The following is a 13115-nucleotide window of genomic DNA, read 5'->3' as shown; positions in this document are numbered from 1 at the left end:
GACAGAACGTCTAAGATTCCAGAATCATCGCGTAAAGACCTCGCGAATGACAGCCAGTCTCGAAAACTATCGCGACTGGCAGAACAGAAAGGAACCAGTCCATAACAGTGGTTTCAAAAGTACAACCCTATTATAGTGATTGTTTTTTTTTTTCTTCAGTATTCTGAGAAATACCGTGAGATAAAAAGGTAGGCATAAGGCAAATAAAAATATATAGTCCTAAAAAATAATACCCGCATAATTTCTACTAAAATGTTTATTTTTGCCATTTTGTCTGAGCTCAAGGGGGGTGTTCAAACCCCTTAACCCCTCCCTTGCGTACGCCACTGCTTATACTTTATGTACACTTATGTATCCCATTTTTAAGAATCTGCAAATTCGATTGTAAGCTGTGGGACTATGGATGACTCGACGTAACATTAAAATTGAAAATCTTCAGTACGAAAGGGTTTATTTATGCAGGGTGTTTCAATATGACTGCCCTTTATATATATTTTTAAAATCCTTGTCAAATTTAAATAAAATGAAGAAAGATATACACATTGGTAGTGGAACGAAATGAACATGCGCAAAAATGAATTACTACTAAAAATGCTGTACTCAAAACATCAATAACTGTTCAATTGCAAGAAGAAGCGGATTAAAATTAAAAGACTATTATTAGAAACAAACACTTCAAGCTTTCATCAATATTCAAATAAATTGGTTTTAATTTTTTTTATGTTCCGTCTTCCTTGTTAGTCATAGGGAAGATTCTCCCTCGCATAAATATTAATTAGAAATCTTAATTTGAGAACTTTCCTTACTTCATTTATAATAAGAAATCTGAAAGCTTACGTTAATGCAACAATTATAGTATATCTGTCACGGGCAATGTAAATGATTGGGCATTGTTTATAATGCCCGGGCAAAAGTTTTAAAGTGCCCAAAAGTTAAAAAGTGCCCAAAAGGATATGACAAAATGATAAATTATGTTGCAATTATTACATTGCCCGGTCATTATGTATAATGCTAAAAGTCAAGTGGGCAATTTGTGTCACACACAGCCACAGGGTGTCTTGGGATATTCATCCACTTTTAGATGCACCTCGATAATTTTTTTTTTAATTTTTTCCGCACATGTGCTGTATAAAGCAACTACTTCAATAACTCTTATCTGGCGCAGTTATTATTATTTTTTTTTTTAATTTTAAAGCAATAATTTCGGTATCAGTTTAAAATTGATTCAAACGCTATGTTTAATTTTTTTAAATATTTAAGCTATAGCAAAAGTGGCACTAGACCTAGTATATATTTCGGACATTTACCAAAGGTCTAGTCATACTAGGTCTGGTTAAGTGCCATTGCCCGGTATACCCTACACTGATGTTTTTTTAAGGTCAAGTGCCACTGCCCGGTATACATTTGCCCGGTATAACCTACACTGATGTTTTTTTAAGGTCAAGTGCCACTGCCCGGTATACTCTACCCTGATATTTTCTTAAAGTCAAGTGCCATTACCCGGTATATATTTGCTCGATACTCTAAACACTGATATTTGTTCTAATCTATCGTCAGTAAATATTAAAATATCGAATAAATGTAATTATATCCACGAATAAATTAGTATCAAATTGGATGTAATAAATATTTCGGACATACACCAAAGCGACTAATTTGATTGTCAACATTCACCGGGGAACATTGGCCAGCCAGAATCACACCACACGCACGTGGTTGTCCCATTGCTGTCAATTAATCAAAGTGCCCAAAGAAATAATAGCGGTATTTATAATGACCGGGCAATGTGAGAAATTGTCGTAAAGTAATTCAAATTTATCAAATTGCCCTATTTTAATGGTCATTATTCATAATAACTAAGCATTATGAATACTGACCTAAATAATTACATTTCCCGTAACATATCCAACAAATAAAAAAAACATCTATTCTAGTTTTAAAGTACAATTCACTTACTGCTGTTATTTTGTGTGACTTGGTCAACTTTTTTAAGATACATTTTTTCAAAGAATGTGCTAAAAATAATGTGCCAGATCAATAAATTATTCAATAAATTTGAAAATGTACAATATCCAAAATTTTAATATCTGCTTAGAATTATAAGAGTTGGATGCTTATTTTTTTATATTTATTAAAAGAAAAAAGACTTTAATGTGTGATATGCGTCAGACAAACGTCACCTACTCATGTATTCACGACAAACAAAAATAGATTCTTCCTTCTGAAGTTAAATAACATAAATTAAAATGAAAATTTCAAATTACAATAATTTAAATCACGTTAATTGTCAAAGGAAACAAAACTTTGATTGTTTTCAGTAATATTATTTTATCTTGTGGATCTCATTAATTTAAGGCTTTATATAACTTAATGACGAGAATAAAAAAGTTTGAAACCAAAACTTGCGTACTCATTTTTGAAGACATTGTGTTTCCTTGGTTACTCTTAAGAAATCAAAAATATATTATTCCACATGCATTATTTGTTTCATTTTAACAGTACGCAAAACTTAAAAAACGATGGTACTATTTTTTTTTTTTACTTTCTTAAGAATGGTTAAGAGTGGCCACCTTAATCACCAGACTTTAATACATCGCACATTTTCATTTGATCCATCTTGAAAGCAAGTTTTAGGGGTAAATCTCATAAGATTTATCACGCGAGAAATTAAACAATCCACCAATAAGTCAATTACGGTTCTTAAAAAAAATCTTGGTCCACATTAACCCAAAGGTTGTCATTTTAAAAATTTACTAATATGCCGTTGGGAGTAACTTTTACATATTTTTTTTTGGAATATATTATTCTGATTTAAATTAAAATTATATAATTATCGAATTACATCTGTCAAAGTTGTTACTTTCAAACTTTAAACTATTCTACTATTGCGCCATGAAAGCAAGCATACTGAAAATATTGTAGCAAAATATCCGACAAAATACAATTTAAATAATAAGAAAAACTGAAAAAACTTAATTAACAATGACTTGTTGTTTTATTTTACTAAAAACAATATATCTACTTAAAAAACTGCATACTGTTTGAAATATCTGTCTTGATTTTCAACAAATTATACAGAACTCCACTGGCTATGCATGCACACACTAAAAAAATGAAATAGTTTGAGTTCAAATATATATATGTATCACATGAGAAATAGACAAAACAGAAACATTCACAAAATAATATAGAATTTAAAAAAAATTAAACAACTTTTGTGTTTATGATGATCTTTTGAATAATGAACTTATATCACAGAGGAATTTTTGAAAATTGAAACTATTTTTTTATGTGTAAATAAATTACTACTATACAATAAAATTTACACAACAAAATTAAAAAATAATTATATCCCGAAATAAATATTAATTTCATATTTTTAAGAATAGACAATAATCTAAAGTAAAGCTACGAATATTAACCTTTTACGGTGAGTAAATATTTTTTATGTGTCAGAGGTGCAATATATTTTTCAAACGAAAAAAAATGCTTCTTTACAAATGAAAAAAAAATTTACTTTTATAGCAAATATGCAGAAAATAAAAATATTTATATTTCAAAGAAAATGCATTAATATACTTCATTAATTATTTTTTTTAATAATTTATATTAAAATAATAATAATTATGCTAATTAATAATTAATTAAAAATTATAATTATATTAATAAGGATTAATTATAACTATATGAACTGTAATTATGACAACAGTAAAGTTGATTAGCATAATAAAGTACTTTTGCCGTATACGTAACGTTAATCCAGTTAGAAAAAGTGCGTAATGCTACTAATATAGCGGTAGTTGATCCATTATTGGATAATAAATAATTTTATAAATCTAAATTTTCGTTCAACAATTTTCAAATGAAAAAGAATTGAAATATTTTCGAATTATTTTAAAATTGATTCATTTGTTTCAAGATTTTGAACTTGTATTCTTTATAGAAGAAGAAAAAATGGAACTAGTTTTTTTAATACAAAAAAAAAAAAAAAAAAAAAAACGAATTGAGGAGCGCATTCTGAAACGATCGCAAACCTGAAATGTTTCTACATACACAAAAAAGATTTTATAGCATTTTTCTTTTATTTTTGTCGTAAAATAATACAATCACACCTTTTTAAGAAACATCAAAAAAATATTTTTTTCATATATTACATGAATATACTGCCAAAAGCATCGGTAAAAATTTCAAAGTATAATGAAGAGAAGCGCAGGCTGCACTGGGAAGTTCTTCCCAGGACGAGTCTGGGACATGACTAACATGGCGGAAATCTAATTACGATTGTGAAATTTTTTAAAACATTTCTCCTGGGCTAGCAAAACTTGTTAACATTTTTCTCCGAGCAGCGGATTCTCTGAAAAAAATGAAATTAACCCTGCATATCAGATTAATTTCGGATTCTTAGATAGAAGAAAAAAAAATCCATCAGCAGTCGAATGCTTTTCTTCTGACTACCATATTTTATAGACTTATTTCTTACTCTTTCGAATACGATTTACTGAATTTAAGTATTAGCTTGACATTGCATCACAATAGATTCTTCAATTCGTTTATTTCAGTTTAATTACTGACCATCGCTGTATTACAACCACACAAAAAACATAAATGATTATAATAAAATGAGTGAAACGTGCATGCATAGCTTGATTCACCGGGAAACGAAAATGGCACAACACACGACAGTAAATAACAATCAATGTTCATGACTTGACAACGCTGTTTAAACTACGTTGGTGACGGAGGTGCGACGCTTACTGGAATGCCGCCTGCAGCTGGCGTCTGTAGTGCTCTTCTGTCTGTGAATATTCGGATGACGGCACTGGAAACAATTTCTGCTCATCACCAGTGCAATATTGTTCTGATCAGCCTAGATGGAAAAAAATATTTAGTAAAAGAATAATTTCAAAAATTCTTTATTATCAATATGTATAGTTTGTGGATCGAAAGAACTCCCCTCGCCACTAAGTAGAGGCGCTTCTCTCTTTCCTGATTTTCATTCATTTTATATTTTATAACCGTCGTTGAACAGCGGACCCCATTTTATGGGATTACGACTACTTATGTAGCTACTCCATAGCTTTGTAATTTTGAACCCAATCCAGAAGACAAGGGAACTTCTGGATCGAGTATTGAGAGAAATTTGCCATCGTGGAGGACTTTTTGATGGAGCTAACCCGCATTTGCGTTACATGGAGAGGAAAATCACGAGAACCTCCCACGGTTAGCCTGACTGCAAGGGGACTCTAACCCATGATCCATCTACTACTGAGTATAGTTTACTTCAGCACTGTGGTCGGTGTAAGCCGGATGCGGAATTCGTATCGACTGGGATTCGAACCCGGTTCGCCTCATTGGAAGGCGAACGCTCTATCCCCTGAGCGATCAAGCTCTGATTTTCAATCATTCGTCGAACTTTGTCTTAAATATTGACTTAAGACCCCTACAGGAAATAATTAAACCCCTCGTAACCATAGCCACCGCCACTGTTCTAGACGAATAGCGAGAGGAGTTCTTTCTTTAGACAGACTATAAATGCGTTTTATATGTAGTAAAGAAAGATATGGGTGATTCTCACCAAATACGACAATTTGGTGTAACTGCCACATAAATCTAATATCATATAAAAAGAAATTATGAGTTTATTTAATAATACCATTATTGCTAGCTTCTTAGAAAGATTTTACACTGGTTTTAACGATTAAATACATTTAAAAATGTATACTGAGTTTCAAAATGTTATTTTCCTGGTTTTTCATCAGCGAAATTTTCAATAATTTCTTGCTTTATAAAAATTAAATAATTTTCAATTATTTCTTGCTAATAGAATTTTGTCTGTCTGAATTTGTTACTTCTAAACCATTAAATAAGACATGAACTGTTATCGTGAAGAACTGGGATTCAATCCACAAAGACGGCTTAAAGCCAGATCTATAGATGTCAGCTTTTTTGGTAGTTAAAAGCGGTCTGAGAGCAGTTCTGGCCACATTGCCATAATCATGCCGTTTATCACGAAATTGTTAAGCTTAAACCTCCATGACTGCCTGACCCACAACCTGTTGTTGCGGGAATTCTTTACTTTACTAAACTGTTAAGGACATTTTTGGAGTTTGTACACAAGGAATAAATTTTAAAATATTTTGAAAATATTAGTTTTTTTGTCATTAATTTGTATATTACACGAAAATATGTCATTTTGCTGACCACTTGTTTTCATTTTTCTAAAACTTACATAAATGACGCTAGTGTTAATTATTTTTGCTTAAATGTATAATTGGTAAGCGATTTCGTTAAAATGAATTTTCTCAAAATTTAATGAAATTTTAAATGAATTTTCAAATGCCTTGCAAATATTTCTTTTTTTTAAATGAAAGCCACAGAGTTTAATAAATATTCACGTTATACCTAAGATTCGGGTTTCATTGAATTACCTGATAATTTTGATTGAGATCTCAGATAAACTCTTATTATTTTTGACCCTTATTATGTTTGTCAAAACTCAACTAAAAAAAAACACGGAAGTCATGTTACTAAACAAAAAAAAAATTAGAATTACTAAGGTTAAAAGTGTTCCTTAATTGAAAAGTGGACACCCATGATAGGGTCACACATAGCGTGACGATATCAGCGTTAGCATAGTGTAATAAATAGAGGTAAGAAGAGTACACCGCAGATGACTGTTCAACTAATTCGCACGAGACAATTTTAATTAACATTAAGTCATGTTAAAGATAGATGCATTCAGAACTAACATGCAGTAATGCAATTGCAGAATCGGCTGCAGAATATGAACGCAATGCTAAAGCGGGTATGTTTCGTTAAAATGGTGACTTTTAATTTGAAGCACTCTCTGACTATGTTGTAAGTAAATGGTGTAAATGTTTTCATAGAAGATTGGAACAATGAAACATTTGGGTATACTAGGAAAGCAGAAACCTTGATTTTAAATTGATTTATTGCTATTGTTGGTGTAATGATTCAAAGGAAATCGAAGAATTAAGGTGACATGTGTGCAACACTAACAAGTCTGAGTAAAGGTTCGGTACAATCTACTTCTTCCAATAAAAATCGCACTACTGCGTGTTAGCTATGTTGAAGGAACTTATTTTTCTTTCAATCTTCTCTTTCAAGTCTTAAGATAATTTTAAATGTTCCTTAAAGATCTATATTACTATTTATATGCAATTTGGGGAGCCTTTCGCTTTTAACTCTTAATGGTCTATTGTATTTCTGACATTTAACACACTTCTCTACTTTTCGTTTGAGCAACTCATGTACTGCTGAGCTATAGAAAAATCAAGTAAGCAGCAAAGAATTCAAAATTGAAATATTTATATAGTTAAAATTTTTATATAATAAACTACATATCACAAAAAATATTTATACTAAATTTAGTTTTAATAAGTTTTCTGGAATTCTATATTAGAACTGCAGGCGAGCAACTAAGATTTCACCAGCAATTAGCAAGAGAAAAGAAATACTCGTCAGGCCACAGTCGTCAAGATTCAAACAAAATACTATGTAGATAAAATTTCATGAAAACGTACAAAAATACTGTAAATAAATAAATATTTACAAATGTTGCTTCCTCCGAACTTAATACGTAATTTTATTGCTATAATACTACATAAAATCGAATAAAAGCTCTTACCAGTGAGAAAGATCCTTTTTGACTCCTTAAACTGTGATGCCTGGCGCATGATGGAGTGACACTGTCGCCAGCTCCTGCTGTAGACGTCTTAAAATTATACACCATCTTGGCCAAGTGTTGCTTGAAAAGTTTCGTGGTCAGTGTGTACAAAATGGGATTGATAGCAGAATTGACTGGTAGTAAGAAAACAGCAACCCAAGCATATAGATCTTCCTGAATAGGAACTCCTAAGATAAACGATATTCAATAAAATTGATGATGCAAGTTAAATGTAAAACACTACCTCGTTTTTTCAAGTTTTATTTTCAACTGGAAAAAGTAATAAATAATTTTAATATGTCAATGAATTTAAGTATCGTAATCGATCTCAAATTACTTTGACTCATTTGAAACTTTTTATAGTATAAAATAATGAATTATTTTCTACTCGTAGAAAGCGAAAGGAAATTTCAGACTGAAACTTTATTAAATGATTGATTTTAATATAAAATGTTGTAACACGAATAAAATAGTGATAAGCGATTTTTTAGTCGATAATTAATTCCCAATGTTTCCTAGTGAAGGACTCCACACTTCGTTCTACACAAGTAAGCTTGGAATAGATAATTCATTTGCGCATGAGGCAACTTGTATGAAAAAATATGTAAAGATAAGAAAAATTAGAGCGGTAACAAATAAGTATCTTAAAATCTATTTCGTTGGAAAATTTAAAAATTTTTTTTCTTCCTCGCCAACCACTTGGTATATTACGAATCAATCAGATATATAACAATTTGGATAATAGCATAAAATTTCGTCGACCACGAAAAATGGCACAAATTTAACCAAATAGACACCAAATCGTTTTAGATTGTAACCAATGCATATTTAATAGAAATTAAAGCAAAAAGCTATTTGTTTTTTCTTTAAAAATGCTGAAATTCCTGTTTTAGAGCATACGATTAAAAAAGAAACTTCACAATTAGTGTACATGAATAATTCGTTTTTGAAATATATCCTAAGAACAATTCTTGGTTCTCGACTTGTAAGAGGGAGTAGATAATATATCGACTATTTTCGAATGAAGTTGTTGTAGGAGAGTTTTTCATAACTAACCTAGCAAGTTCCATTTAATATACGCTCTGAATATTTAATATACACTCACAATATTTAATATATATTCTGAATATTTGATATACACTCTGAATATTTAATATATTTTCTGAATATTTAATATACATTCTGAATATTTAATATGCATTCGAAATATTTAATATACATTTTAAGTATTCAATATACATTCTGACTATCTAATATGCATTCTGAATACTTAATATCCATCCAGAATGTTTAATGCATATTCTAAAAATTTTAATATACATTCTGAATATGATAGATTAGCTCGTTCCATTTAATATACTCTATAAATCATTTAAAACAGACTAATGACAAAAGTTTTAAATTAAAAAGAAGATACTGATTTCGAATAGTTGCAACGTATAGGATCGTTGTCGTGAAAAATTGTATAACTTTATCTCTTCAAATATTTAATTTTCATTAAATAAGATCAAGACGAGTTTTTTTAAAAATTATGACTTATTTTGTATAAACGAATTGCAAATTGTGTGAAATTGAAACCTATTCAATGCATTTCCTACAGAAAAATTACAATACCAAGTCATTAGAAGTATGTTCTTGCGAATAAAAAAATACTAATTAGTCAAATGAGCTCTTTTCTCGTTTGACTAATTATTGTTATTGAAATTTGTAAAGCATTAGTTCTATTTTGTGTAATCAGTAAATCAGGTAATTGTGTAATTAGTGAATCAGTGAAGAAAAACATCATTTTTCTAATTACAAACTTTTAAATAATGATGAATATGACAGTTATAAAAAAAAAACACTATGTTACTGAATAAAGGAAACTTTGCGATTGATTAAATAAGACTTGTTATAAAATAAATAATTTGCTATTTAATTAAATAAACTTTCAGTGCAGTGAAGCATTTCTTTTTGTAATTTTGAATTTTATATATAAGGGTTATAGTATAATAATAGAATGCATTTGAAGCAAGCAGAATTTTTGTAATATCTTAGTTTAGATAATAAACCAAGAAAAGAAAAAATTACTAACTAGGCTTTTAAAGTGGAAAGAGCAGATAATCATTACATTTCCTTCAGACTCAATACGAAAATGAAGGACGCAATTATTGTCGATACAAAGTGAAGCATTTCCGCAACAGCCCGTCGTGAGCCAGGGAGGGTGAGTCTACTCAATTTTATGACCAACATTATGATTGCGGCAACGTGGTTAGCACTATGAACAGGCCGCTTTTACTTCCGAGGCAAGTTTATACCCATTGATCTGAATCTGGTGAATTTCTGGTCGCAATTGGGAATCGAACCCTTATAATGACAGTTTATTGCGTTAACCACAAAGCCATCACGGTTCACGCATGTGGAAATTTTTGAATGTGATTGAAGTTTTTTGTAAAACTGATACACCCTACGCTTTCGTTCGCAGTAAAACAAAAAAACAAAGCGCGCTTTATTTTCGATAGACAAATGAAAAGTTTTGAAGGTGATAAAAGTTTATTGCGAAAGTGATACGCTCCACGTTTTTCGTTTCAGTCTGATAAAAATAGAAATATTTTCTCCTTAAGTCTACTAAAAAACGAAGTTTTAAAAATTTGTCTTCCATTTCGTCGTTTTCTTCTTTTAGTGAATTTTCTTTTGGCCATTCGTTCTACTTAAAGTGATCAGACGACCATGGAAACTTGCATTGCCATGATACATAGAACTCAAAGTGATCACTTCAGCTAGTCAAAAAATTGAAATTTTACTAGCGACATTTTCTATTTGTCGGTAGTTTGATAATAAATTATAGTTGTAGAAGTTAGAAAATGATTTGAAATTTTGATAACATCCAGCACAGAGCTTAAATTAAAATATTAGTGCTGCACTGAGTCTTAAAAATTTGGAAATTTGTTTAACGTTAAATACCTATAGGAAATAATATTGCAATAAATTTTGCTTGCAATGGTCTACGGAGCTTCAGTAAAGGGGAGAGTATCCTGGCTAATCGGAAAATGGCCGAAATTTTGATTGCCAGATTCCATGGTTACAAACACGAAAGCTAACTAATAAAAATGCAGTAAATTCGTGTTTAGTATAAAAATGTGTTTGTTTAGACTTCATAAACATTTTCTATGAAGGAAGGATCGTTATTTTCAAGTGACAGTAAGACAAAGAAATACTCATTTACCTCCCATGGCTATGACTTTAATGAAAACGATGGGTACCCAGCACAAGAAATCGGTGGCAACTATGAAGAAGAACCTCTTGGCGATATTCTGATCCTGCTGTTGTTGTGTGCATCTTAGACCTATCTTAGAATGTGAAATGGTGAAAAACATGGAAATGTAGGCGAACAAAATGAAGAGAAAAGCTGCGAAATTTAGACCGCAAAATATGAAAGTTGAATACTCCCATGCCTGAAAAGAATATACAAAAATATAATAAAAATATATGATATAATGAGTTTTTTTTATGTTAGAGAAAAATTCTCATTATCAGAGATTTAAAGAGGGACAGTATCAAAAAAATAATAACTATTGACGAAGATAAGACTGAACTGAAGGCAACAAAATCTGTTTGATAGGCGTAGGAAACAGGAATTGAAAAGCGATTATCAGATACGCCTTCAAGTTTTCACCAAACAATAGACTTTTTCGGGTTTTTCATGCTATAGAGAAGTGTTCCCCAACCCCCGGTCCACGGACCGGTACCTGTCCGTGGTACAAATGGTACCGGGCCGACCATTTCATTGAAACTGAATTTAAAGTCCTAGGTTTATACCCCAAATTAAAAATATCTGGTAAGGAATGGATGTGCTACCCATTTGTCAACAAATCGGGCGAATCTAGTATGTGTGTGCAAGAAGATCAACTGCTCGAGATTGCAAATGACGACGGCAGCCTTAAAACTACGTTCGAGACAACAACTCTGTCGGTGTTCTGGATTAAAGACATGGCAGAATACACCGAGATTGCCACCACAGCACGTTAAATCCCTATTGCCATTTCCGACAACCCATCTGTGCGAAGCTGGGTTTTCTGCAGTAACAGCAACCAAGACAAAGCAACGGAATAAACTGGACATAAGCAACACACTTCGGGAGTCATTGTATCCGATTACCCCCGGATGGAACAGTCTCATTGCAAAGAAAAAAGCTCAGGGTTCTCATTGATTTAAAGCTCTAGTAAGTTAAAATGTTAAATCACTTTATATTTATTTATTGGTGTAACTGCATCTTATTTTGAACATATGTTTAAATACAATTAAATTAAAATTAATAAATCGAAATAATCTAAAATGTAAACAATCAACGTCCCCTCCCCCTCACACACACATCACCAGCGGGCCGCGGTAAAATTATCAAACGTTGACGGGTCCGCGGTGATAAAAAGGTTGGGGAACACTGCTATTATATTTTATACTGCTATTATATGGGGTATACACTGCTATTATATATGTATTATATTTTAGACAAGGGATAAAAATATATTTTTAGTGCCAAAGATTAACTATTATTCCATATATTTTTCGCATTTATTTCTTGTACTTTATAGTTTCGTTCCAAAATCAAATTGCAGTTGTCTATTTAAATTAAATTATATGTATTTTTCCTGTACTTTAACAACTCTATCACATTTTAAGAAAAATAAATTTTTCATCTGATGTGATTTAAACGTTACGTCATGTTTCATAAGCATGGAATTCGTTCACAAACCAAATAATTTTAGGTAAAAATTTTACATAACATTTTGCAACATGCTTACAACATTTTATTTCAATTGACGACATATCTCACCTGTCCGAATGGATCATGTATGTGAAGAGGCAAGCAGACCCCATTGTTTCCATAAAACTCGTCTCCGTAATAGTCAATGTTCAGCAATGGTAAAGCAGAAAACAAAATGGCGATTCCCCAAGCAGTCGCCATTGCTGCTCCAGCAGATTGGAGTGTGCGTTTTTTTACTGACAATGGATGCATGATCGACATATATCTAAAAACAAGTTACTAATAAGCCAAATTGGTATTTGTATTATAAAATGAAAAGATGAACAATATATATTTTCGTAAAAGTGAAGTTATTTTAGAATTTTTTTAAATAATAATAATAATAATTTGAAAGCGTTTTATTTAATTTAATTTCGCTATATTTGAAATTAAATTGGAAGCAAACTTATTGTGAGTTTAATTACGAAAAAAATCAACAAATACTGTGCATCAGAATGCCATTTTAAAACACTTACATGCTATCTAGTTTTACTGAAATGAATGGTACGAGCATTCTTATAGTTTGCTAGCAATACATTTTTTAACTCTTTCTCACATATATTCAATTTGATATTTGTATGCGACGTCATCGTATCATGGTATTTGTCGATTTAGAAGCCAATCAGGTTCAACACACACGCCCAC

The 13115-nt window shown here is 31.0% G+C and overlaps 1 protein-coding gene across 6 annotated transcripts in view; it reads right to left on the bottom strand.

The window, feature by feature from the left end:
• Positions 1-2976: 2976 nt before the first annotated feature.
• The window catches only part of LOC107437138 (uncharacterized), a 175716-nt gene continuing 165577 nt past the window's right edge, over positions 2977-13115 (bottom strand). For 3 of the 6 annotated variants that reach the window (XM_087159757.1, XM_087159759.1, XM_087159758.1), the window contains 5 exons: positions 12501-12696; positions 10893-11121; positions 7649-7875; positions 4756-4867; positions 2977-3104 (listed from right to left, as the gene is read on the bottom strand). In XM_087159757.1, coding sequence (XP_087015883.1) covers positions 3019-3104; positions 4756-4867; positions 7649-7875; positions 10893-11121; positions 12501-12696 — 850 coding nt within the window. In that variant the 3' untranslated portion in view covers positions 2977-3018. Of the gene's footprint in view, positions 3105-4073; positions 4868-7648; positions 7876-10892; positions 11122-12500; positions 12697-13115 lie in introns of those variants that run through there. The other 3 variants (XM_087159760.1, XM_087159762.1, XM_087159761.1) reach the window with 1 other exon arrangement.

This window comes from Parasteatoda tepidariorum, chromosome 3, assembly GCF_982258835.1.
Source record: "Parasteatoda tepidariorum strain Cologne lab strain chromosome 3, Ptep-v5.0, whole genome shotgun sequence".
Taxonomy (NCBI): domain Eukaryota; kingdom Metazoa; phylum Arthropoda; class Arachnida; order Araneae; family Theridiidae; genus Parasteatoda; species Parasteatoda tepidariorum.
Note: the sequence above shows the minus strand (reverse complement) of the source record. Positions and strands in the feature narration are given on the sequence as shown.